Source organism: Neoarthrinium moseri (genome assembly GCF_022829205.1).
Source record: "Neoarthrinium moseri strain CBS 164.80 chromosome Unknown scaffold78_Wmoseri_CBS_16480, whole genome shotgun sequence".
Classification (NCBI taxonomy): domain Eukaryota; kingdom Fungi; phylum Ascomycota; class Sordariomycetes; order Amphisphaeriales; family Apiosporaceae; genus Neoarthrinium; species Neoarthrinium moseri.
This window is the reverse complement of record NW_026055192.1, coordinates 53,552-76,403: the sequence shown is the minus strand read 5'-3', so window position 1 is coordinate 76,403 and position 22,852 is coordinate 53,552. Positions and strand designations below refer to the sequence as shown.

Below are 22,852 nucleotides of genomic sequence, written 5' to 3'. Positions count from 1 at the left end.
GTTCTAAACTAATTGCTATTAACAGTCTAGCGCCGCGAAGGAGCTACTGACCTGCAAAGTCGCGTATTTCCCGGCCGGATTCCCGTTTCATCGGGAGCGGGCGTGCACAACTCTCTTGTCATCCGGTCGGGTACCTCTCAGTAGTTATAAAATAGCTAGGTACGGTCCCGCCTGTGTGAATTACTGCTTGAACCTACTCTTATCTCCGTGGGCCGGAGGGCTTGGCGCCGGCGCCAAAACCGCCTGTCCTCCCTGTAGGCGGACACGCTGTTGATTTCTCTCGGCGTTAGGACTGTTCGACAATTGTTGAATACCACCACCGTCATGCATCCTGAACGGCCCCGAGATCCAAAAGGGCGGCAGGATCTGGATGAGATGGGAACTACTGTGTTATGTGCGTAAGTGCCTGCCAAACGCCCTGAATCCCAAAGTCAATTTACCGAGGCACGCTGGGCTTTAGCCTAAACTCGACGCGAACCTACCGGTACCCTTCAGTCTGGACGCTAAACCGGGAACGCGGGGCGATACCACCAGTCACGATCGAACTGTTCCTGGCCCTTGACGAGCTGCCAATATCATGCCCGTAGCCTGGGCTGCGGAAGATTTTTGCAAGCCTCCCAATTGGAGGGATCGAGCGGCAGAGCGGAACATCGCGCGGATTTCGGGCAGTTGGAGGAATTGGGGTTGGGCATGTGTCTTGTCGGAATGTAGAAGCTAATCACAGTTCAGTGTCTGCTTTATCCATATAGAGACCAAGGCCGTGGCCGCGATGAATTCCTTGTTGAGTTCCATTTCCTTGTCTGCACGTGGTATGAGCTTCCACTGGTCGTAATGCCGCCGTTCTGGGTCTTGACCTTGCTCAGCGCTGCAGGATTAGCAGCTCCCTCCCCAAAGAGTATTCACTCGGACATCACATTGTTGATCGACAATGACCTGCAAGGTGAGCTTTGTCTCCTCTTCCATCGCTCATCAAGTGATCCCATGAACTGAGTGTCATATCATACAAGGCCCTAATAGCCCGAGCGCAAACTCTGGAGTGATCGTCTTGGCGGCCCGCTCCTACCGGGGTGCGATTACGACTTGTGAAGCATTTGGGGAACACTTATGGTCGCCGGATCTAGGAGCTTCAGATATACAGGCAAGCCTCAACTATTTGAAGTACAAGGAAGCCGAAAATCCACGCGCGCAGTACTGGATAGCGCCTAGTGGTAACAGATCTCGGTCTGTCGATACCAGCGGTGTTGTCTCCTGGTCCCCTCCCTCGGTCGACCTTCCCGCACTCTGTACACAGTCTGCACCGTTCTCAAGTGGCTCTTTCAAAAACACAAGCGAGCAATGGCGAGTCACGGTTGAGTCAAACAACGAGGTTTTGACAGGGTAAGGGAGACATTCTTCCTTCGTCACAACGGTGGCTAACTGGACCAGATTCCGCGATCGATACAGCTTCCGTTTTCTTGGTATTCGGTATGCCCCACAGCCTGAGCGATTCACATACTCGGTGCCGCATATTGGCCAAGGAGGCAAGGTTTCCGCTCTCGAATATGGTTCTCAGTGCGTCCAGGCCGGCGGTGTGGGATCAGAAGACTGCCTGTTCCTGAACGTTTGGACAACCTTCCTGCCAGGATCCGACCCAGGAAAGAAGGATCTCAGGCCAGTGATGGTGAGTTTCTGGTCTCTCGGTGTCCATATAGCGTCGCTTACACCAGGCAGGTTTGGATACACGGTGGTGCATTTACCGGCGGAACTGGCAATGATCCGACCGCAGACGGAGGCAATTTGGCATCCAGGGGCGACGTTGTGGTGGTAGACATTAACTACAGGCTCACAACACTTGGGTTCCTAGCGTTGAAGGATGGTAAGACCAACGGTAACTATGGGCTTGCCGATCAAATCAACGCGCTGGACTGGGTTCGGAGGAACATCAAAGACTTTGGTGGAGATCCCGACCGGGTCACCATCTTCGGTCAGTCCGCTGGAGCGGCCAGCGTTCGAGCCTTGATGGCGTCTCCGAAGTCTATCGGAAAGTTTGCTGGAGCCATCCCTGTTAGCAGTTTGGGAGGAATCAACTACGGCACGACATATTCCAAATACTACACTATTGATGAAGAAATGGAGGTGGCGGGCAATGCGATCTTGAAGGCGACAAACTGCACTGACGCATCGTCTCAGGTGAATTGCCTAAGGGCCGTCTCAGGGGATGTGCTGGCAAGTCTCAGCACCGTGGCGCGATACCCAGTGGTCGATGGGACGTACCTGATTTCGGACAGCCTGGAACTGAAAGGTCCCCCATTGCCTGTGCGGATCATGATGGGCATCACGCGGGACGATGGTGCGCCCATCATCGGCTATCCAACGACCAAGAACGAGACAGCGTACCTAGAAGCTGCAGGGTTTCCCATACCCCCGCCGGATCTGTACCCTGTTCCTGATATGGATAACAAGACACTCGCCCTGTTCAACATGAGTTCGCGCCTTGCGACCGACGGGGTCTTCCGCTGTATCGACCAAGCAACCGTCTACACAGGTCTTCGGTCGGGCCGCTTCAGCCCCAATGTCTTCTTCTACGAGTTCAATCGTACGTATCAGACCTCGGGCTGGCCCGGACTCGACGTTTGCGAGCCGCCCAAGTCAGCCGAACATCCTCATGGAGACCCCAGCAAAGAGTATTTCAAGTGCCACTCGGGCGAGCTGTACTACATATTCGGGAATCTTGCCCGGCAAGGGCTACCTATGCGTGATGAGAATGACCTGCTGTTCGAGCAGTTTGTCTTGGACTCTTTCGCGTCATTTGCGAGGACGTACGATCCGAATCCGGCAATGGGTCTTTTGCAGGCGAGAGGGTATGAGCATACCATCCGAGAGTTGCATACGGCTGGACTGTGGCTTCCTGCAACGAAAGATATAATGACGAAGAGAACACTGCAATGGCCGAGCTTTCAGGGTCCATTCACCGAGGTTGAGCAGTGCGAGGCGCTCAACCTTGGGTTGAACTATTATGAATGAGCTTTGCACAATTGCTGACTTAAGATAGAGATTGTGCATCAGTAATAGACCCCGATGAGGGAATAATACGATCCTTGTGTTAATGCAAAGCCACCTGGAAGGGGTGTGCTGGTTTGCTGGTGGTCTGGACTGTTCATATGGGTGTGGTATGTAAATTTTCCAACTGTGGTCGAGAGCTTTTTGCGCTTTGAAGAACTCATACCTAATGTGACTTTCTGGTGCCTAACTGCTGGCTTGGTTGCAGCATCGCCTTTCCCAGTTGATTTTGGTTGTCCGGCTCATCAGCTTTCACCGGATTTCTCACCCCACACATCATCTATTCAGTTTCCATTTGGTCATCATCCTTTCAGAGCCCCCTCTCACTTCACTTTGGAGCATTTTTCAGTCGCTCATTTAATACCAGAGCACATTCCGCAAGCAGTGCCTATCGTCGTGGTGGTTACAGCCGCGTTTGCTTCTGCTATTCTTCGATTCACATCTCACAGTTGCGTGTCATCCACATGAAACCACTGTTCACATAGACGGCATCGCAAATCATCTACCTAGCACCGCAAGTATCGCCCGGTGTCGACTGGTAATTTCGCGGTACGTGGCCACATGTCCATCGTACAAGGATTTCCATGAATCCGGGCTGTTTTCTCTCTCTCTCTCAAAAGCCCCTACGAGTTTGATTCCACGGCATCCGTCATGCTGACTTACTATCCCGTTGATAGTCGACACTTGACGTGTCCGCCAACGAGGTTGGCGGGTGCCTCAAATCCGTTTGTTCCCAGACAGGTTTTCGTGTCGACACCTGGACAACAATCGTCAAACTCGGGGGAGCAACAGTCAACGACAGGGCCACAAGCAGTTTCGCCTTACTCATCAACCACGAAAGCAACAGCAAATCAGCCCGCAGTGTCTACTTCGATGTCCAATACCCCTTTGGAATCCCCCACGCGCTCTGTAGGCCCGCCCAACATGTCCGAAAACAGCGACCCGACTGTCACGTCCATTGGCACTTGGAAAGTCGTGCTCGCGGTAATGATCCCACTCTTCGTACTGGCGGTCGTTGCAGCACTGTACTTCTGGCACCGGCACCGCTGCCACCAGATCAAGAGGAAGTCAGAGATCGAGCGCGTGGGTACGATGCTGGACGAGCTGCAGGCGCGGTCCACCAATATAGAAGCTATGTCTTACACATTCGAGGCCGGCGTGGAACGCGTCAAGAAGATGGAAACAGAGATGAGAGTCCGGGAGAACAACTGGAGTGAGTAATCTGTTCTAACCTAAGTTGCCCCAATCTTGCCTAACCGAAGACTAGAGCAAGTATACACTAGAAATAACGGCACTGAGGTTACCAGCTACTCGTTGCCGCCTCCAGGGCCCTGGGTTGCCAGCCCTCAGTCAATACCACTCACGCCGACTCCACATTCGGGCTTTCACGGCAAGGCACCTGCAGGTCCTCGTCCTTTGTCTGGCAACACCTTGCAAGGCGGCTTGCCTCGCTCTGCGCCTGGACTTGAATATCTGTCGCGAACACGTTCTGGCTCGGAGTCAGAGGTTGCGCGCTACACAACCCGTCATCCTCCTTCCACGATCGCGGAAGAATCGAGCGCGGGCGGCGGTTCTCCATTCGACACGCCCGGCAGAAACCACAGCCCGCTCCTTCAGCGATCCGACGGTAGCTACGTGATGCTGAATGCTGTCCATCCACCGAACGCCGAAGATGATGCCACATATCCTACGGCTGCGGAGCTGTCGCCGCTACGAAACAATCCTTCCCACCCTGACCTGGTACCTCAGCCTCTGCAAGTTATCAAGCGGAACTCAACGGTTAGGGAGCAATCCACTGGAAATCTGACTCGAGCCCTGTTAAGGCGCTCAGTCAGCGATGCAACGCCCGGCAGCGGCTACATTCGCGCTGGGCTGAACGGCCAGATCTTCACTTCCTACGGGCGGGGCCAACATCGCGACGCCGGACCATCGCCCATTCCTGAGGCATCAGGTGAGTTGACCAGCCCCTTCTCGAGCAAATCACCCATTGCACACTCAACAAGTAGTCAAACTTCCCCAGCTACGGCTATCTCACCGTCGAAGCCCCAGCCTGAAAATCCATTCACCACACCCCGCGCGAGCACTCTCGCCGCAACGTCTGAACCAGGCTCCGGGACACCGGCAACGAGTCCGCCCCAAAGCACCCTCAATTCTCCTCGTCGCTTGAGACGCCCAACCATCCCATTCTGGCAACAGGATATGGAGTGGCGTACGTTCCGGGAGGACTAAGCTGACGCTTCTTTCATTTCAAGGAATTGTGTTGCAGACCACTGCTGAGTGTTGCCTTTCTTCATCGCACCAGAGTCTTGATGGAGCGACTGGACCCCGCAGCGGGCCCAACGATGCTGTCTCTGTAGACTTGGGAAAGCCTTCGTGTCCAGAGAGCAACAGCACTAGTGACACTAAGTCAACAGATAGAGAGGAGGTCTTGAAGAATAAACACAGAAGTCTCCCGGTCCGGGCTCGTCCTCTTCCGCCCAGTCCAACAAAAAGAAGAGCTCTTTCCAAGATCCCTCGTCTGGCATCACCTTGCAAGTCAACTTCCGGCAAGAACAAGACGTCCCAGCATCATCAACTCTCTATCAGGAGGGATGCAAATCACAATTCACCCACGCATTGCAGTTACGAGCATACACAATCGGACACCCGGTACAAAGTGCCTACAATGCTATGCTCAAGTCCCGCCAAGAAGTTCTCCGAGAGCTATCCAAGCAGCCAGTGCCTGCCTGGTATTAAGAGCCCTGTCAAGTTTCAGACTGTGGATGCCGAAGAAGATGAGAAGAAGCAGAACAGGGTGACTTCTTCAGATGACATACTCGGACGTGCAGCAATTTTGAAGGAAATGAGCGAAGCACTGAGACAGTTGGATGAAGCGGATGAGCCCCGTTGATGGGCGAGCATGTTTGGTTTTGCGACACTCTGGTTAATGTGGGCTTGTTGGTGTCCGTTCTCTTTCTTTGACTATGTTTTGTGTGTAGATCTCAGGAGGTGACTGTTTCGGTAGTCTAGTTTTTCCGCATGGCAGAATCTTCTCTCTTTGGAATATCTGGCAAGGGATACGTGTGCCTCGACGAGCGCCAAGTCACTGAGCTCGTCTTCCCAGCCAAAGGATTGCGGAGAAGCTAAATTATATTTTGAGAAATCGCAACATTTTGAGACATCCCTTGCTGTAGGATCACTGATCGTATACCGTGCCCGGGACGTAGAATTCTGCAGGCGACATCATTATCGACTGGGCTGTGAGATCGTACCTCTACGGTGTACGATCGCACACAGAAGCGCCTCTTCTCAAACGCCAGATGCCGAGGCATTGGGCAGACTTTCTGCTGGGGCGTGCCAGGAAGTTTGGGGATTGCAGAACTCCCGCAAGCCACCCAATCTCTGCGGTCTTGGCGGCTCTAACCAAACACCTGATGTGTCTGTTGATCTGCACCTCAAGATCCACACTCTGTGAATTCCATCAAACGACGTTGAGGCTGCGTCGACTTGGCATGAAACAGTGGCCACTCATCATTGAGAATGTTGTGCGGCTGAGAAGAACCCTGAAGGCCACTCAGACACAATCCGTTGTTTGGAGTGGGGTCCTGTCTGAGCCAAGGAACTATATTCTGCTTCTTATTCGATCACATAGCCTCAGTCTGCCTGCCCTGACTCTGGCTGCAGTAGCGTCCCATACAGCGGCTGGAAGCAATGAACCAACCATGTGAGGAGGGATATATAGGTGTATTCAGGACCGGGCCTCAAAACTCAGCGTGGGCTATCTCCCAATACGACTCCCGACTGAACGCCGAACCCCCCCACGATGTATCAAGCCGCTCTTGTCGCTGTTGGTGTACTCGGGTCACTGGCGCTGGGCAAAAACACCGCCGCCGTGGAAATTGTCAGACGAGACACGATAGCCGGAGTTCATCGGGTTGATGTCGGCAAGAATGGATTGACCTTTGAGCCCCGAAACGTTACCGCGAAGGAAGGCGAGATTGTCGAGTTCCATTTCTGGGCGGGAACACACTCGGTTGCGGAGGGCGACTACTTCGACGCATGCCAACCCGAGAATGCAACGAACCTGAACCCGGCGGGCTTTTATAGCGGGCCTATCACGGTCTCCTCCGGCGAGGCTGCGGATGTGTTCTCCGTGACAGTGAACAACTCGGCGAGTGCCATGTGGTTTTACTCCGCCGTAGATGACCAATGCCAGAAGGGGATGCTCGGTGTTATCAACCTGGCGTACGTTCCACCCTAAACGCGCGTGCTCGTCCTGCTCCGCGGCATTACTGTAGTCTAGAAAGCTAATGGCAGACTTGACGGCTATAGCCGGAAGCTGAATTCCCAGTCCTTCGAAACGTACGCCGAAAGAGCTGCCGATGCCGATTACGTTGTTGTCCCGGCGGCCGTAACAGGAGGCCGGTTGGGTCCGGCGACCACCACCGCACCTACACTTCCAGAGAACACGCAGTTCGACATGAAAGAGAACGCTGGGGAGAGAGTTGTCGTTAGAATGTCAAGATGCTCGGGTGCTTTGGTCGCTAGCTTGGGGCTTCTTACCTTACTTTGAAGCACAGTGTGTGTGTGTAGATATGGGGGTTGAGAACGTGTCACGAGCGTATCTTCTTTGATGAATTGCGGGCGACACGTCGCGGTACGCAGAGGCAGCTTCGGGGGAACATAACAGAATTGGAAGCAGTAACGGGTTTGTGTATCGATGCCTTTTGACCAGCACTACCGTACTGGCCGTGGCAATCCCAGTCGTGCTTCCGTAGCCTCGTATTGCTTGGTAAAACGGCAGGGCAATCTCAATCAATCCCTTTCCCCTCCATATAACGACGATCCCATGTCGTAAGTAACATGGCACACCCACCGCTAAGTAGTGTGAATAGTAGCCAGCACACGTACACGATCAATACACGTGGCAATGACCTCTGTCTCACATGTGCTTAGGCCCATGATACGATACGATACGATACAATACGCGTCTCTACGAGGTTCAGGTTTGGGCTTGGGCTTAGGCTTGGGGTTGCACTCCAGAGTGTTCTTGTGTAGACTTTGAATTCAAGGAGAGCCCAGTGTCCCGACTGGGCCGCTGGTCGGCAGGGCTCTCGCACTTGCTTGAACGTCACAGAAACGTGGCCAGCTCGTGTCATATTCCTTGAGGAGACCACGTCCAAGTGACCCGTAGGAGCGCTCGGAGCGAACACTGGCAACACACGACGGCGACTGCATCAGGAGAGCGTACGGAGAAATCTCGGGCCGCCTGTCCTGAAAGCCCCGACCCTGGAGCCTGCAGTCCCTGGCTTGTGTGGGCCATCAGAATTTCAGCGCTACCTGGCCTGGCAAGCCTGGCGCCTGGGTAACGCCACGGTGCTGTCTGACAGTGTCCAAAAACTCCTAGAGCGACAGACTGCGCGCAATCGGAGCTGCTCGATGAAGCAATGAGTTGAGTCACCTGGAGAGCCATCGCGAGTGAGCAGCTGCATTGCACATCCCAAGGCGGAGAGATACAGTAGAGGCGCGAACGCCCCCGATGTTGACGACGGCGTCCGCCAGGCGACATCTGTCTCCCTTCTCGCCCTCCCCTTTTCCGTCTGGCTGTGGTGCCTCGCTTTCATTGCTTGGCCCAGCACAGTTCCAGGGCCAGGTCCAGGCGCTGGCACTGGCGCTGGCACTGGCCACCCGCCGCCGCTTTTCCCATTCCGCGCCTCCGTCCCCGTCCCCGTCCCCGTCCCCGTCCCCGCCGCCCCTCGCGTCGAGCCACTGCTGCCAATTCCGCCTGCAAAAAATACCCCGCCAACATTTTCTTCTGCCCCGCCATCGCTGCTGTAGTAGTCATCGCCCAGCCCAACCTCTAAACCCGACTTCGACTTCGACGACGACGACGACTACCACGGCTGCTGCTGCTGCTGCTACTGCGTTTGTGACAACAAGGACCGTCGCAACCTCATCCTCCAGACCCTCGCTCCAAGACATCGTCGCAGCCATGGCCGCCGACGCTTCAGTTGACCAGCTGGCCGCCCTGCTGAAGGACCTGCCGCCCCTCGACCAGTACCCAAACTGCTTCCCCGCCATCAACCCCGTCGACATCTACCGATCCCACATCACCTCCATCCTGCACAAGATCACCGGCGTAGACCCCAAGGTCATCTACCCGGCCCTGCAATGGACCGCGACCCTGGACAAGGGTGACTTGGTGCTGGCCATCCCGGCCTTGAGGGTCAAGGGCAAGCCCGATGCACTGGGCAAGGAGTGGATGGACAAGGTCAGTACGGCAAGACGCGCCCGGGCGCGTGCCTCCCTTTTCCCCCCTAGACGGCACAAGGCTAACCCATTTAACCCGCAACAGTGGGAAGAGTCGCCCCTCGTCGAGAAGCCCATCCACACCGGCAACTTCATCCCCTTCTTCTTCAAGCCGGGCCCTCTCGCCAAGGCCGTCATCCCCCTCGCCCGCCGCAACAAGACCGAGTACGGCGCAAACAAGTCTCTCGGCCTCAAGGACCAGAACGACCCGTCAAAGGGTAAGAAGCGCATGATTGTCGAGTTCAGCTCCCCCAACATCGCCAAGCCTTTCCACGCCGGCCACCTGCGAAGCACAATCATTGGCGGCTTCTTGGCCAACCTCTATGAGGCGGCCGGGTGGGATGTCGTCCGCATCAACTACCTGGGCGACTGGGGAAAGCAGTACGGCCTGTTGGCCCTGGGCTTCGAGAAGTATGGCAGCGAGGAGGAGCTGACCCGGGATCCCATCAACCACCTGTTCAACGTCTACGTCAAGATCAACCAGGATATCACCGCCGAGAAGGAGCAGGCCGAGAAGCTCCAGGCCGAGGGCAAGGCCGACGAGGCCCAGAAGATCAGGGACGAGGGTTTCGACGAGCAGGCCCGTCGCTACTTCAAGCAGATGACCGAGGGTGAAGAGAAGGCCCTGGCCCTGTGGAAGCGCTTCCGGGATCTCTCCATCGAGAAGTATAAGGAGACGTACGCCCGACTCAACATCCGCTACGATGTTTATTCCGGCGAGAGTCAGGTCCCCGAGGAGGACATGCAGGCTGCTGCCAAGAAGATGGCCGACATGGGTCTCACCGAGGAGGACAACGGCGCTCTTCTCCTCGACTTCGCCAAGCACGTGCCCGGAAAGGCGGGCAAGAGCCTGGGCAAGGCCATCCTCCGCAAGAAGGACGGCACCGCGCTCTACCTTACCCGTGACATTAGCGAGATGCTGAACCGATACAAGAAGTACGACTTTGACCAGATGATCTACGTTGTCGCCTCCCAGCAGGACCTGCACCTCAAGCAGTTCTTCAAGATTGTCGAACTCATGGGCTACAAGGATATCGCCGCCAAGGTCCAGCACATCAACTTCGGCATGGTCCTGGGCATGAGCACCCGGAAGGGCACGGTCAAGTTCCTCAACGACATTCTGCGCGACGTCGGAGATCACATGCACGACGTCATGCGCAAGAACGAGGACAAGTACAAACAGGTTGCGGATCCCGTAGCCACGGCCGATACCTTGGGTATCAGCAGTGTCATGGTCCAAGACATGACTGGAAAGCGGTAAGTTGCTCCCTGTTGTGATGAAAACAAAGATGGCAACCCCACCGGGACTGACTGAACAACCTCTTCCCTGCAGCATCAACAATTACGAGTTCAACATGGATGCCATGACGTCCTTCGAGGGTGATACCGGCCCCTACCTGCAATATGCCCACGCTCGCCTCTGCTCCATCACCCGCCGAGTCGCCCTCAGTGAAGAAGAGCTCGCATCTGCAGACTTCTCGCTGCTCACCGAATCCCATGCCACAGAATTGATCAGGGTGCTGGCGCAGTGGCCCGACGTTGTCCAGAATACCCTTCGAACGCTGGAGCCAACCACCGTCATGACCTACCTGTTCAAGATGACACACACCTTGAGCGCTAGTTACGACCATCTGCGAATCGTCGGTAGTGAGCCAGAGCTGATGAAGGCGCGTATGGCGCTCTACGATTCTGCTCGGATCACACTCAATAACGCCATGCGCTTGCTGGGTCTAAGTCCAGTTGAGAGGTGAGTCTAGCAACCCCGATATGTCACTCTCGCGTCATGACACATTATGCTCACATGTTTGAAATGCAGGATGTAAAGCTTGACGATTTAGTTGGTAGGTTGAGATTTGTGAGTGATACCCAGGGCAGGATTCGGAAGTGGGCCGCTGTAGGGAAAAGGTGCATTCACGATAGAGTTCTTTTCAAACTCTTGTTCCGAAGGGAGGAATAGTGCTTAGTCAAGGGGCATCCATGTGAAAGTCTTCCGCGAGCAGCACATGCGCCCAGTTCCTCAGAACTTTGCACCATGACTGCAGCAGGGGAGGGGCTTGGCGGCCCAAGGGCCAAAGGACATCCATCCCATCCCGCTCCCACTCGACACGAGTCGAGCCCAGGAACTTACAGCCCTCGAGAGGCTATGCGTCTCAGGTCGATCTGATAGAGGCCGTAGCGACTTGGTCAACCCGCTCTCGTAGTTTTGCGTCCCCAGTCATGAACGGTCCCTCGAGGCCGGATCCTACGCGTGCGACGATAGTCTCGAATATACGTACATAGCATCCGGCGACGTCCATGCGGTGGCTACGGGACGGGACCGAACAAGGTTCGGGCGGCTTTAGCAATTGGAAACAATCGACAGACTAGCCATGAGCTCTGACCCCTGCATCACCGAGACCTGCATATCCGCTAGTGCACATTATCTGGTCTCGTCGTAGAGACTCTTGACTGGCCAAAGCGATCGGGACTTCTGCAGCAGATTGTTGTCGACAGAAGGGCCAAAAAGAGCCCTCGCTGCCGGATACCAATACGGTAGATATCCCAATCTGATTCAGCTGACCCGCAGATCTCGCGGTCTGCACAGCTTGTCCGCTCGTGTTTGTTGGCGGGCGGTCCTGCACCGACGCTTCCCAGCTTTCCTCCGCTTCCCTTGGATTAGGTTCCTACCGTTTTGGTGCTGGCTAGTGGCGGCTGAACAAGCCTTCCAGGAAAAGCATTTGGCCTTGACACTGATCATTCGCACATGCAATTTCATTTTCGTACTCCGTGTTGGAACCTAATAGTGTTGCCGCCGGCTGGCCTCACGCGCCACAGAGTGCCGCGATAGGCTGTGGGGGACACTTTTTGCAGCTGTGGCTTGCTTTCGAGGTCGGCGTGTGTTTGTGCAGTGGTACTCCAGGCTGTCCCAGGCTTCTTCGAACCCGCGCTGGCTGCTACGTTAGATCTTCGATCCCTCTATAGCGATTGTTCTGGCTATGGCTACAGAGCAAGGGTTACATCTTCTACTTTTTCCCACTGCCCACACTCTCACGGGGATCGTCGCGGCAGACGGGCGACTTACACCGGTCCCACACCCACCACCAAGATCAAAGGCCATCAACCCTTGACGCCGCCTCACGACGGGCACCCCGTGGCGTGCGGACGATGGCCCCAGCACCTTATGAACTGGTCGCAGAGAGACGAACACCTAACGTATCTGAAAGCGTGGGTTGGTTCACATGGTCAACGTTTCAAAACATCGGATCACTTTGCGACGAAGTCCCCATTTAAGTGCACTAGACACCGTGCGGCGTGGGCCAGCGCCTGTGGCGTGGGATCTATGTTTGGCTCAGATCCGCTTTCTCCGGCTCCCAAGCCTAACGCTTCTTCTCACCTGAGGGCAACTCTGAACCACGGCCACGCCTGACGTCCAGCTCCATCCCTGCAGAAGGACTGAGCTCAACTGCTGAGAAGTATCCCCATTATCTGGTAGTCAGTGAGGAGAGGTATCTAGTTTCATACGCAGGTCGCCTACCCGGTGTTTCTGCCTACACTGCTGAGCAACCCTTTTTGCCAGGGCCACAGTTTGCCGGCCATCCATGGATGATCCCTCATGCGCCGATGTCTACTTTCGTTTCTTTTCTCGCGTTGCTGAGACCCATTCGTTCACTGGGATCCCGAGAGACTGGCTACCGCGGCCTTGGCCCTAGTTCCGTCTACGACGCCATTGGCGTTACACAACTCGGCGCCCGAGCCGTCTGCGACCGCTTGCCCGTCGCCCATTGGTAATCTCACCAAGTACTCAGCCCGTGATAGGTGGGCGAAGCAAAGGCATCACCCGTGCACTGATTCTATGCTGGTGGCAGTAGGTAGCCGTGGCAGATCGTACAGGCTGGCAGTGCCTGCCCCGTCTGTCTGCGCGATGGGCGTCTGCATCTCGAGCTCTCCTGGCATCGAATGCAACCTCACCCGTGGTGGGTAAGATGCTGCCGCAGATCTACCCTTGTTTTCCGTAGGGCTTGTGATCCGCGCCAGGTGGCACCGGGGAGAGATCCAGGTCCATGTTGTTAAGTTCCGGCTGGATGGGTAATAGACTTCGGCCTTTTGCTCTGACTGTAACGGGATAGCGAGCCTTTCCCAAGTGCTTACGGCGAGCATCCTGTATCGGGAACCTTGAAGCCAAGGACCAGGGCCGTTAGTCGTCGTGGACTATGCACCCAAGCGGGTCCAGATGTCAAGAAGCGAGTACCTTGATCTTACGCCAGTCAAGGCTGCTGCTGATCCTCTCGTGGTCGACCCTTTTCTTTATAAGCCCATTCCCCCTAGTCTCAGTACGCCAGGCCCTATGTCTCATTGCCATATTCTTGTCCTTTCTGCACGGCTATCATAGCTCATCGGGTTACCGATAATACTTTTCTTGTCAGCACATGCCACTTTGACCTTGAAGTCCTCATTCCGAGAATCTTCACACGAGCGGACGGGCAGCATGGCCCTGTTACCAGTGGCGATTGTCATCTCCCTGGCGCTGTTTGCATTATATCTGAAAAGTAAACAGCAGAGGATAGCGAAGCTACCCGCAGGCGCCAAGCAGCTACCGGGTCCCAAAGGTATGATGGAGTCCAACCACCACCAGAGGAGTTCCGTTCACTCACCCGACGTGTTCCTTCAGGGCTGCCTTTGATAGGAAGGGTACACGATGTTCCTCCAGAGAAGACATGGTTGAAGTTCTACGAATGGAGCAAAGTATATGGCCCAATATATCAGCATGAGATGTTTGGATCCGTCCATATCTGGATCTCATCAGAGGAAATCGCACACGAGTTGTTGTCACGACGAGCTGCTGTTTACTCGGATCGTCCACTGATTCCGAACCTCCCTACAAATCGTACTGGAGGGGAGTACCTGGCCCTACATGGGCGAAATGGTACGTAGCCAACCCAGCAATATGATCACGTTGTCTGGGGAGATCAAAGTAAATACTTATCCGTTGCGCAGATACCTGGAAGCGCCAGCGAAGGCTTGCCCAGCAGCTAATGGCTACTTCGGCGAACGCCTCACTTCATAACTATCCTACCAAGGAGCGTGACCGCTTCCTATATCTTCTATCCCAGGACCCGTCGCAGTACCGTGAGTATGTCGAGCAGTTTACCGCTCGCACCGTCTCTCGGCTGTCCTGGGGCAGCACGCACCCTTCTGGTATCTTGCGCAAGACCACTTTCGGCCTCCTCGAGACCATTTCTCCGTCTGGGGCGTTGCCCAACGTCATCTCGTGGCTCATGCACGTGCCGTATTTCATGTCGCCCTGGAAGCAAAAGGAGTATGCTCGCCACGAGGAAGAGGCCAGGCTTTTCAAGAGCAACATGAAATACGTCCATGACCGCATCAACGACGGCACGGCAGAACCCAGCTTCGTGCGAACATTTCTCAACACACTCACCAAACAGACTGATGGTGCGAAATGGGGCAAAGAATCCGAGGCCATGTACGTGGTTGGCCAGATGGCAATTGCCGGTGCTCTGACCATCGGGTCTCCCATACAAAGCTTCCTCCTGGCTATGCTACACTACCCTGAGTGGCAAAAGAAGTTGCAGGCCGAGATCGACGATGTCTGCGGCGATTGCCCGAATTGGGAAGATCGCGAGAAGATGCCTCTGCTGCGAGCCGTCGTGAAGGAGGTGATTCGCTGGAGACCACCCGTCCCAACTGGCATCCCGCATGCCACTGAGAAGGACGATGTTTGGAACGGATACTTCATTCCTGCCGGCGCCACAATTCACGCTCTTGAATGGTACGTCTTTTCTTTTTTCCTTCTTCCTTCTCCGTCGTATCGTAATGCGGTCCTTCCCTCATTCCCTTATTTCTGTATGCGTGTCTCTCTGTCGGCGCCGGCTCCCCAATCAGAAGCCTTGGAGATTTGAGCCAATGCGCCCTAACCCCTGAGACTACGGACGTCCGGACGCACTAGCCAGCACACCAATTCTATAGCCCCACACACCATCCATGTAACTAACTTCCATGTCAACACAGGGGTATAACTCGCAATGAGGAATTGTACCCTGATGCAGAGACCTTTAATCCGGCACGTTGGCTCGAGCCGTCGTATCCGACCTACAAGGAGCCTCTGACACAGCACCCCAACCTACATGGCTTCAGCCAGTTTGGCTTCGGGCGCCGCACGTGCCAGGGTGTCCCCATTGTTGAGCAGGACTTGTTCCTAGCCATGGGCGGTATTGCGTGGGCCTTCAATGTCACCAAGAAGCGGCGCGCCGACGGGACCGAGGTTCCTGTCCACTGGAACGAGTACTCGCCCTTGCTAATCGCCAAGCCGGCACCATTCGAGTTCGATGCCGCACCACGGAACCAGGCCATTGCGGCCAGAGTCCAAGCCATGTGGGAGAGTGGCAGGGGGGAGGATGATGTTGAAGAGGAGAGGCAGCGTGCTCTGGAGAAGAAAATGGAGGCAGATCGCGTTCGGGAGAGGCATGAGCGAGCAAATAAGGAGAGAGACGAGGACGTGGCAAGCGTCGGAGGGAGTGATACCAGTGGCCCAAGTGAGCGCGGCAGCGAGGGGAGCATTGCTACCAGCTTTGAGAAGTCTGATGGATTTGACATTTGGGCGTGAAGTTGCGGATGACACGCCACGGCTAAGCACAAAATTGATTGTTTACTCTCTTTTGGGTCAGGGAGTCTCCTAGTTTCATTGCGTACTAATTGCGAAATCTCAATTGATTTGCCTTACAAACCCCTTTTCCCCCTTTCTCTCTTGATAACCACATTGACACTACATGTGAGCGCCGCGATGTAGGGCGTGCACTTATGCAACGTAATGCTGATTACTGAGATGGGTTCTACCTGGTTATGCCGTAGCTTAGCCAGATACGATTGCCGTTGGACAAGGTTATAGTATTGCCCTGTTCATGAATTCACCTCAGTTAGATGAATCATCGCCAACCGGAAAGTGCATTCCATCTCTGCTACGAAATGGTTTTTTCACCACTCCCTACAGAGTTTCTATCTCATTTGTCTTCATACAGTAATTCGGTCCAACTGAAGCCAGGACATCCACCACCACAAAAGACTAAAGACTAGATCGAACCATGGCCATGCGTCTCGTACGGTAATCCAAAACATACAAGGCCAGCGAGGATCCAGATCGCAGCACTGGCATATACTGGTGTTGATGTGTAACCACCGTAGATGGATATAATAGACGCCACCAACCCACCAAACCTGAGAAGAGTAGCGGCAATCCCCGTTCCGGTTCCTCGGATAGGACCAGGAAAGGACTCTGGAGTAAATGCATACATGATGGCATATTCTTAAAATGGAATTAGTCTATAACACGGAGCGATATTGCCCAGGAACGCCGGGAACAACGTACCAAAGTTTCCAAGTATACCTGTCGCGACTTGGAAGCCGATATCAGAGGCCTCGGACCTCACCGATGTATAAGCGAAGAGGAAGACCCCGGTAAGAATAGCGGAAAAGGCCATCATCCAACGTCGTCCGAAGCGTGTTTCAACTGCGAACCCTGCCGCAACGGGTCCAATCACCCCACAAGCCGAGACAATGCAGTAGATCTTGTACGTATAGCTGAGGGATGTGTCGGATGCCGTGTAGGACCTGTTCGCCTCCAGGTACGATGTGATGAATGCGAAGTAGAGCGGATATGCGATACCAATCATCAGCCAGATCAGAAAGCTGATGCTGGTATGTTGCGCCATCTTTCTACCAGAAAACAGCCTGCGCACATTGCCTGTTTTGTAGTCCTTGAAACTCTCCTTGATTATCTCCTTATAAGTAAGGCCTGTTTTCTTCTTCTCGTGGCGGCTGGCATCATCGGACCCCAACGCTACTTGTGCATCAATGGCTTCAAGCATGTCTAGTGTGAGTGTCTCCGGCTTTTTATTGTACCGGGCAATGTAGTTAACAGCTTCCACGGCTTCAGCATCGCGTCCTTTTGAGAGGAGGTATCGTGGTGACTCTGGCATTTTGAATGTGAATATTCGGATCAATCCAAAGGCCAAGGCCAGTGCACCCAGGGTAAGCATCATGTAACGCCTGTTGTGGTCAGCGCTAACCATTGGGACACCTGAGTCAATATACGTACCATCCCATGTTATCACGCAGTGCGCATGGAGCCTGGTCGCTAGTACAGCCGTAGTTGACCAGGAAGACCCAAGCGAGGAGTGCTACGACAACTTGGCCAAAGTTCCACCACGCTGATAACGTGACCAACAGCCACTGATGGCTCTGAGGAATGAATTCTAGGAACACGATGCTGTCAACAGGGACATTTCCACCAGCAGCGGTTCCTATGCAAGCCCACAGGGCACAGAATGTGATGAAGTTCTGCGATCCAGCCACAGCGCAGGCGAAAATGCCTCCAAGCAAGATTGTCGCGTTGAATGCAGGTTTGCGGCCAATAAGGTCGGCAGAAATACTCCAGAAGGAGGCGCCAATTATCAACCCAACGTAGTAAGCAACGGAGCTGAAGCTGAGACTGCTGATGTCCGTGAACTCGTTCGCAACTGCCGGGCGGGCGGCGGTGATGCCCTGGGACCAGAAGTTGTCGACGACCCAACCAAGGCCGTTGACAACGAAGAGCATCCATTGAAACCTTCGCAGGCACACGAAATCAGTATACTGTGTTCGGAATATTGGTACCTCTGAGGAAAGAAGAGAAATTCGCAACCAAGACTCACTTCCCCATCCCAATCTCTGTCAGGTGCTTGGTAACCAGCTCGGACTTTAGCCTATAGGCGTCATTGACGCTGCTCCCGTAGAAGTCCCTGATAGCTTCATCGTCTGAGACGTCGATAACTCCACCTTGATGGACGGAGCCGGTGGTCACTTTGCCAGTTAGATCAGAGTCGGATGGCTTCTCGCCATCTGCCTTGCGCGTTATGGCAGTCATGACGATCCCGCTAATTGTGAACGTAGTTTGCCTCCAAGCCGTGATACAGGACTTAATATTATTATCTCACTTCCAGCAAACGAAGGCGCCGAGGTGATTGGTTAAGGATCTCCACCGGTTTTACTGTAGCCGACACAAAGACTGAATCCCTTGAGAGTGTTGATATAATATATCCTGCCAGCTTTGCGGTGAAGGTCGCTAGCATCATATGTTAGTACAAAAGTATGTGATACACAAAATGCGTTCCCAGATTGTGGCTAGTTAATTGATTCAACGTTCCAGGCAATTCCCTCCAGTCTAAGCTTATCTGTGACACTAGCTCGCGATTGAGTTAGGCAGAGGAAGCTCAGGATTGTCTATCATCTTCCTATCCCCCACTTTTGGGAGTCGATCCACCTGGTCTGGAAGCCCCGGACTTGCCGGAAAACTGGCTGTTTTAATCCACATGATTGGCCCAGCGAAGTCTCACGCTCTGGTACCTGAGATTTCGGTCTCCTCTATAGGGACAAATTGCTCAGGGTTTCAAATGCGTGATCTGGTGCTAGGCTCCACGCGTTGCACATCGAACCCAAGATAAATTGATAAGTGAGAATCTACTTGATAAAAGGTTTGCTCGTCTTGGACTGAGCATCAAAACCTGCATATGTAGGTCAATTTTGGGGTATGGGTGAATGTTCGTCATCTCAGCGATCGAGATGGCTCGCATGCGGATTCGAGCTCTGCTACTCAGGGTGGACATCGCAGGCTTCGCTACGGGAAAAATGGACGTCTTAGGCTCAGAGTAGTCATGTAGTAAACACAAATCCGTGGCAGCCGAGATTGGCGAGACCAAATATCCAGTGAATATTGGAATTCATCACAAATCGAATATACCTTGCACTTAATTGTGTGAAGCGCTTCTCCTAACACTGATTCGAACGAGAGTCGCGATTCACCACTTCTACGTAATTGACCTGGGTTAATGCAGTAACCATTTCTCAGTAAGCTGCGCTCGCTAAAGGCTTTGCCTGCACTTCACTGTCCATTGGTTTTCCCGACTGTTGCTTGTATAGTTGTGCTCGTCCGTATGACTCTGCGTACGCTGCCGAGACAGCTGCCTGTACCGTGATTGGCTCATATTTCGATGGGTCGCCAGCAGACTGGCACGTCGGAATGCATTCAACGACGTAATCCGGATTACCCGACAAGAATACCGGAATAGAGTACCTCTCCTTTCCTGATTTATTAATGACGCGATGGACGTTGCTTTTGTACTTTTCATTGGTCCAGCGTGCCATCAGGTTTCCCAAGTTGACGACAAGGGCGCCTGTCGTAGGTTCAACCTGTCAGGTATCAGTATTCATCGTACAACTCCCAGGTCAACTCAGGCAGCTCACATCGATCCATGATTGGTTTCGCTGGTCCCAGACTTGCAATCCGTCAACCTCATCCTGGAGAAGCATCGTGATAGCACCAAAATCGGTGTGGGCACCGATTCCCCTGGTGAGCTTCTCATCTGCGTCTTTGGGCTGAGATGGGTAATGCAAGAGCCTCATGGTCGCTACTGCTCCATCCATGAAACGTGCAAAAAAGTTCTCCTCGAGATCGAGCGACAGGGCCAGGACTCTAAGAAGATCGCTGGCGAGTTCCAAAGACTTGTTGTAATAGTCCATAGTACTATTGCGGAAGTAGTCAAGGTCGTCACCTAAGCCTTGTGGCCACTGATTTGGACCGCTGTTAAGCTTCTTCTCTACGAAGTACGGGTGGTCGACAGGGAGGTCTGCTCCAATGTAGAACCCTTCTTTGAGCTCGGGCTGGGTTCCCTCTTCCAGGATCTGAGACCGCAGCATCTCATAACCTCGATTCCACGTATTGTTGTTCTTTGAAACCTTATCCTTGTCATTTTGCGGTAGATTAAAGAACTTTTTGGCTGATTTGAGGGCGGCTTGCTGATGGCCCAAGGGCACCGAATGGTTGATGATTTGGAAGAAGCCATTGTACAAGCAGCTTTCACGGACTTGAGTCACGACTTCCGATTTCTTTGCGGAATCTTCCGAGTAGAACCCTGAGCAATACGGTCAGAAGCAAATCCGACGTATCTTCTACTCTTTTGAGATACAACAAGGGTATTTGCAGAAATTGGACGAACCGGAAAAGTCAATAATAGGAATCTTCGAGGCAGACATGGTTGGTGTCTCACTGGTATAATTTGGCGCAGGATCTTCTCGAGACTTTCGTCAATATAGTCCTATAAGGATAAAGCGCTCATAATTAACGGATAACCTCGAATAATATAATATAAGCTGGTTGGGGCACAATAGACCCTTGTGGCAGCGATTGTTTGAGTTCAAACTCCCGCGACTGGATGGCCCCGCAACCGTTCGCGGTTCCGAGCTTGGCGCTGCCCCGCTGACCCAGTGACAGGATGCAAAGCCTCAGTTGGTCAAAAGTGGGAGACTGGAAGTGATTCGATATTGACACCCGAGGTGCCACAGACAGGTCCTGGGTGGGGAACCGAAATCTTGGTGGAAGTACGCTAGTGTATGGAAGCTTATCAGGAGCCAAGATCCCCCGTTGCTGGTGTACTGTTGAGATAGGGCTAACACCGTTCTTCAACTCCGAACCCCTTATCACTTGCAATACAATGAATCGTGCCATTCCACCACCACAAGTCAGCACGCATTAGTCAAGCATCTTGGTCAAAAGTTCGAGAAGCAATCGTATATCAATACTGGATGAGAAAAGCAGCAATCTTTGACAGTGTCTATCGTACCTGCACTCTCGCATCAGGAGTTTTGGGAGTTTGTGTTCGCTCTTCTGGATCATCCGGCTGCAATGTGGAATCTCTTTAGAAATTCGGCCTCCGCAGATTCTGCCAAGCAGCCACCGTCTCGTGGTCTTCCTGCATCATGGTACCGGTCTCCAAGCATGTTTGAATTGGAGAGGCGGGCCATCTTCTCCCGCAAGTGGATCCTTCTCACCCACTCAATTCGCCTTAGTCAGCCCGGGGACTACATTTCCTTCACCTATGCCGGATTCCCATTCTTCCTGATTCGAGATCGTGACGGGTCTATCAACGGATTCCACAACGTGTGCCGGCATCGTGCGTATCCTGTTGTCCAGTCTACCTCAGGGTGTGCCAAGATTCTTAGCTGCAAATACCATGGGTGGTCTTACGGACTGAAGGGCAACCTGGCAAAAGCACCAAGATTTGACACCGTCCAGGGCTTTGACAGAAGTCAGCATGGCCTCTTGCCAATCCACGTACACACCGATAAAGTTGGCTTTGTTTGGGTTAATTTACAAGCAGGAGATCCTGATATCAAATGGGAGGATGATTTCAGAGGAGCAGACGAAAAAGCGATCCTGAGAGAGTTTGACTTTGAAAAGGAGTTCAAATTCGATCATGTATGGGACATGGAACTAGAATCCAACTGGAAAGGGCTGATTGATAACTACAATGAATGTTATCATTGCGCCACGTCACACCCGCTCATCGCCGGGGTCTCAGACCTTACCAAGTATCGTGTGGACCCGAGCGGGGAGCGTCTTGAACACACTATAATCAACAAAAACATGGAGGACGATTCATTCAGGCGTTCGATTACGTTTTTTGCACCTTGTACATCGGTGACAGTCACGTAAGCGAATTTGCGTAATCGCTAGCTTGTTTGAGAGCACACGCTGACAGGTGCAACTAGGGAGCACTTCTTCTACATTCAACGAATGATACCGGTATCAGCAACAACGAGCAGAATCGAAAATGAGATTTATCGTCACAGAAATTCGTCGGATCAGCAGTTCAAAGCCTTGTGCGACTTCTACGCCCAAGTCTTGGAGGAAGACAAGCAACTATGCGTCGAAGCACAAAAGAACATAAACGCGGGTGTGTTCATCAACGGAGAGCTGCATCCCGAAAAAGAAAAGGTGTGATAGTAACTCGCATTCAATCTGCCCCCTAGCTGACTCTCAGTTCTAGGGACCTCTTCACTTCCAACAGTCGGTGAAACGGGAGTTGATGGAACATCGTAGAAGAGAGGAGAAAGAGGGAAGGGAAATTTGGCCTGCCACCCCAAAAGTAGCAGGAGAGATGAAGACTTCTGAGTTGGACGAAGAGGAGAACTTTTGTTCGCTGATCGAAAAAGAGAGCTGCCTCTCGAATACTGGTTTGGCGTGGTAAATCTTTGCACTCGACACTTTCGAAGGCACTCTAAATCAGCGAAAACGGGAACTACTCTTGGACATAACTCTCAGTGAGGTCGTTGAAAGAACGAAACAACCGTGGCTCATTTCAAAGCTAAGACTTCGTATAATGCAGTGTCCCCAACCGTGAGGAAGTCATGCAAACCCGTAGCCTTTAAGATAAATAGCAGCCGTCTGTAGTAAACATTGGGTCATTCTCGGCGTTGTCTATTGTACCATTGCGAATATAGTCTAGGCAACGATAATAAACCTATTTCTCTCTTTATATGCATTAGCTCGACACGGTGGAAATGGGAAGCGGTTATTTTCTAGAAGTCCGGTCTATAGATGGACGAGCATATGATTTCGGAGTTATCTTAGCTACACTGTCACGTAAGTTGTTATTATAAGACTAGCATTGGGCCATAAGGAGGTGGTTGCACAAGTAATCATTCATAACACAAGGTC

At 53.2% G+C, this 22,852-nt stretch overlaps 8 protein-coding genes across 8 annotated transcripts; 6 read left to right on the top strand and 2 right to left on the bottom strand.

The window, feature by feature from the left end:
- Positions 1–831: 831 nt before the first annotated feature.
- On the top strand, positions 832–3,003 carry JN550_012028 (uncharacterized protein; the record flags this gene model as incomplete). Its single annotated transcript, XM_049310459.1, has 4 exons — positions 832–940; positions 1,008–1,377; positions 1,426–1,660; positions 1,711–3,003. The coding sequence occupies 4 exons, from the start codon at positions 832–834 to the stop codon at positions 3,001–3,003; spliced, it is 2,007 nt and encodes a 668-aa protein (XP_049165987.1).
- A 960-nt stretch (positions 3,004–3,963) lies between these two features.
- On the top strand, positions 3,964–5,929 carry JN550_012027 (uncharacterized protein; the record flags this gene model as incomplete). Its single annotated transcript, XM_049310458.1, has 4 exons — positions 3,964–4,252; positions 4,307–4,990; positions 5,060–5,248; positions 5,292–5,929. 4 exons carry the CDS (start codon positions 3,964–3,966, stop codon positions 5,927–5,929), a joined length of 1,800 nt encoding a protein of 599 aa, XP_049165986.1.
- A 912-nt stretch (positions 5,930–6,841) lies between these two features.
- Positions 6,842–7,591, top strand: JN550_012026 (uncharacterized protein; the record flags this gene model as incomplete). Its single annotated transcript, XM_049310456.1, has 2 exons — positions 6,842–7,263; positions 7,351–7,591. 2 exons carry the CDS (start codon positions 6,842–6,844, stop codon positions 7,589–7,591), a joined length of 663 nt encoding a protein of 220 aa, XP_049165985.1.
- Positions 7,592–9,010: 1,419 nt separating this feature from the next.
- On the top strand, positions 9,011–11,150 carry JN550_012025 (uncharacterized protein; the record flags this gene model as incomplete). Its single annotated transcript, XM_049310455.1, has 4 exons — positions 9,011–9,289; positions 9,374–10,584; positions 10,661–11,074; positions 11,144–11,150. The coding sequence occupies 4 exons, from the start codon at positions 9,011–9,013 to the stop codon at positions 11,148–11,150; spliced, it is 1,911 nt and encodes a 636-aa protein (XP_049165984.1).
- A 2,642-nt stretch (positions 11,151–13,792) lies between these two features.
- On the top strand, positions 13,793–15,928 carry JN550_012024 (uncharacterized protein; the record flags this gene model as incomplete). The annotated part of the gene is made up of 4 exons (XM_049310454.1): positions 13,793–13,913; positions 13,976–14,230; positions 14,302–15,094; positions 15,334–15,928. 4 exons carry the CDS (start codon positions 13,793–13,795, stop codon positions 15,926–15,928), a joined length of 1,764 nt encoding a protein of 587 aa, XP_049165983.1.
- A 463-nt stretch (positions 15,929–16,391) lies between these two features.
- On the bottom strand, positions 16,392–18,223 carry JN550_012023 (uncharacterized protein; the record flags this gene model as incomplete). The annotated part of the gene is made up of 4 exons (XM_049310453.1): positions 16,392–16,624; positions 16,688–17,367; positions 17,417–17,926; positions 18,012–18,223. The coding sequence occupies 4 exons, from the start codon at positions 18,221–18,223 to the stop codon at positions 16,392–16,394; spliced, it is 1,635 nt and encodes a 544-aa protein (XP_049165982.1).
- Positions 18,224–19,200: 977 nt separating this feature from the next.
- Positions 19,201–20,388, bottom strand: JN550_012022 (uncharacterized protein; the record flags this gene model as incomplete). The annotated part of the gene is made up of 3 exons (XM_049310452.1): positions 19,201–19,545; positions 19,600–20,267; positions 20,352–20,388. 3 exons carry the CDS (start codon positions 20,386–20,388, stop codon positions 19,201–19,203), a joined length of 1,050 nt encoding a protein of 349 aa, XP_049165981.1.
- A 649-nt stretch (positions 20,389–21,037) lies between these two features.
- Positions 21,038–22,135, top strand: JN550_012021 (uncharacterized protein; the record flags this gene model as incomplete). Its single annotated transcript, XM_049310451.1, has 2 exons — positions 21,038–21,843; positions 21,904–22,135. 2 exons carry the CDS (start codon positions 21,038–21,040, stop codon positions 22,133–22,135), a joined length of 1,038 nt encoding a protein of 345 aa, XP_049165980.1.
- Between the last annotated feature and the right edge of the window lie 717 nt (positions 22,136–22,852).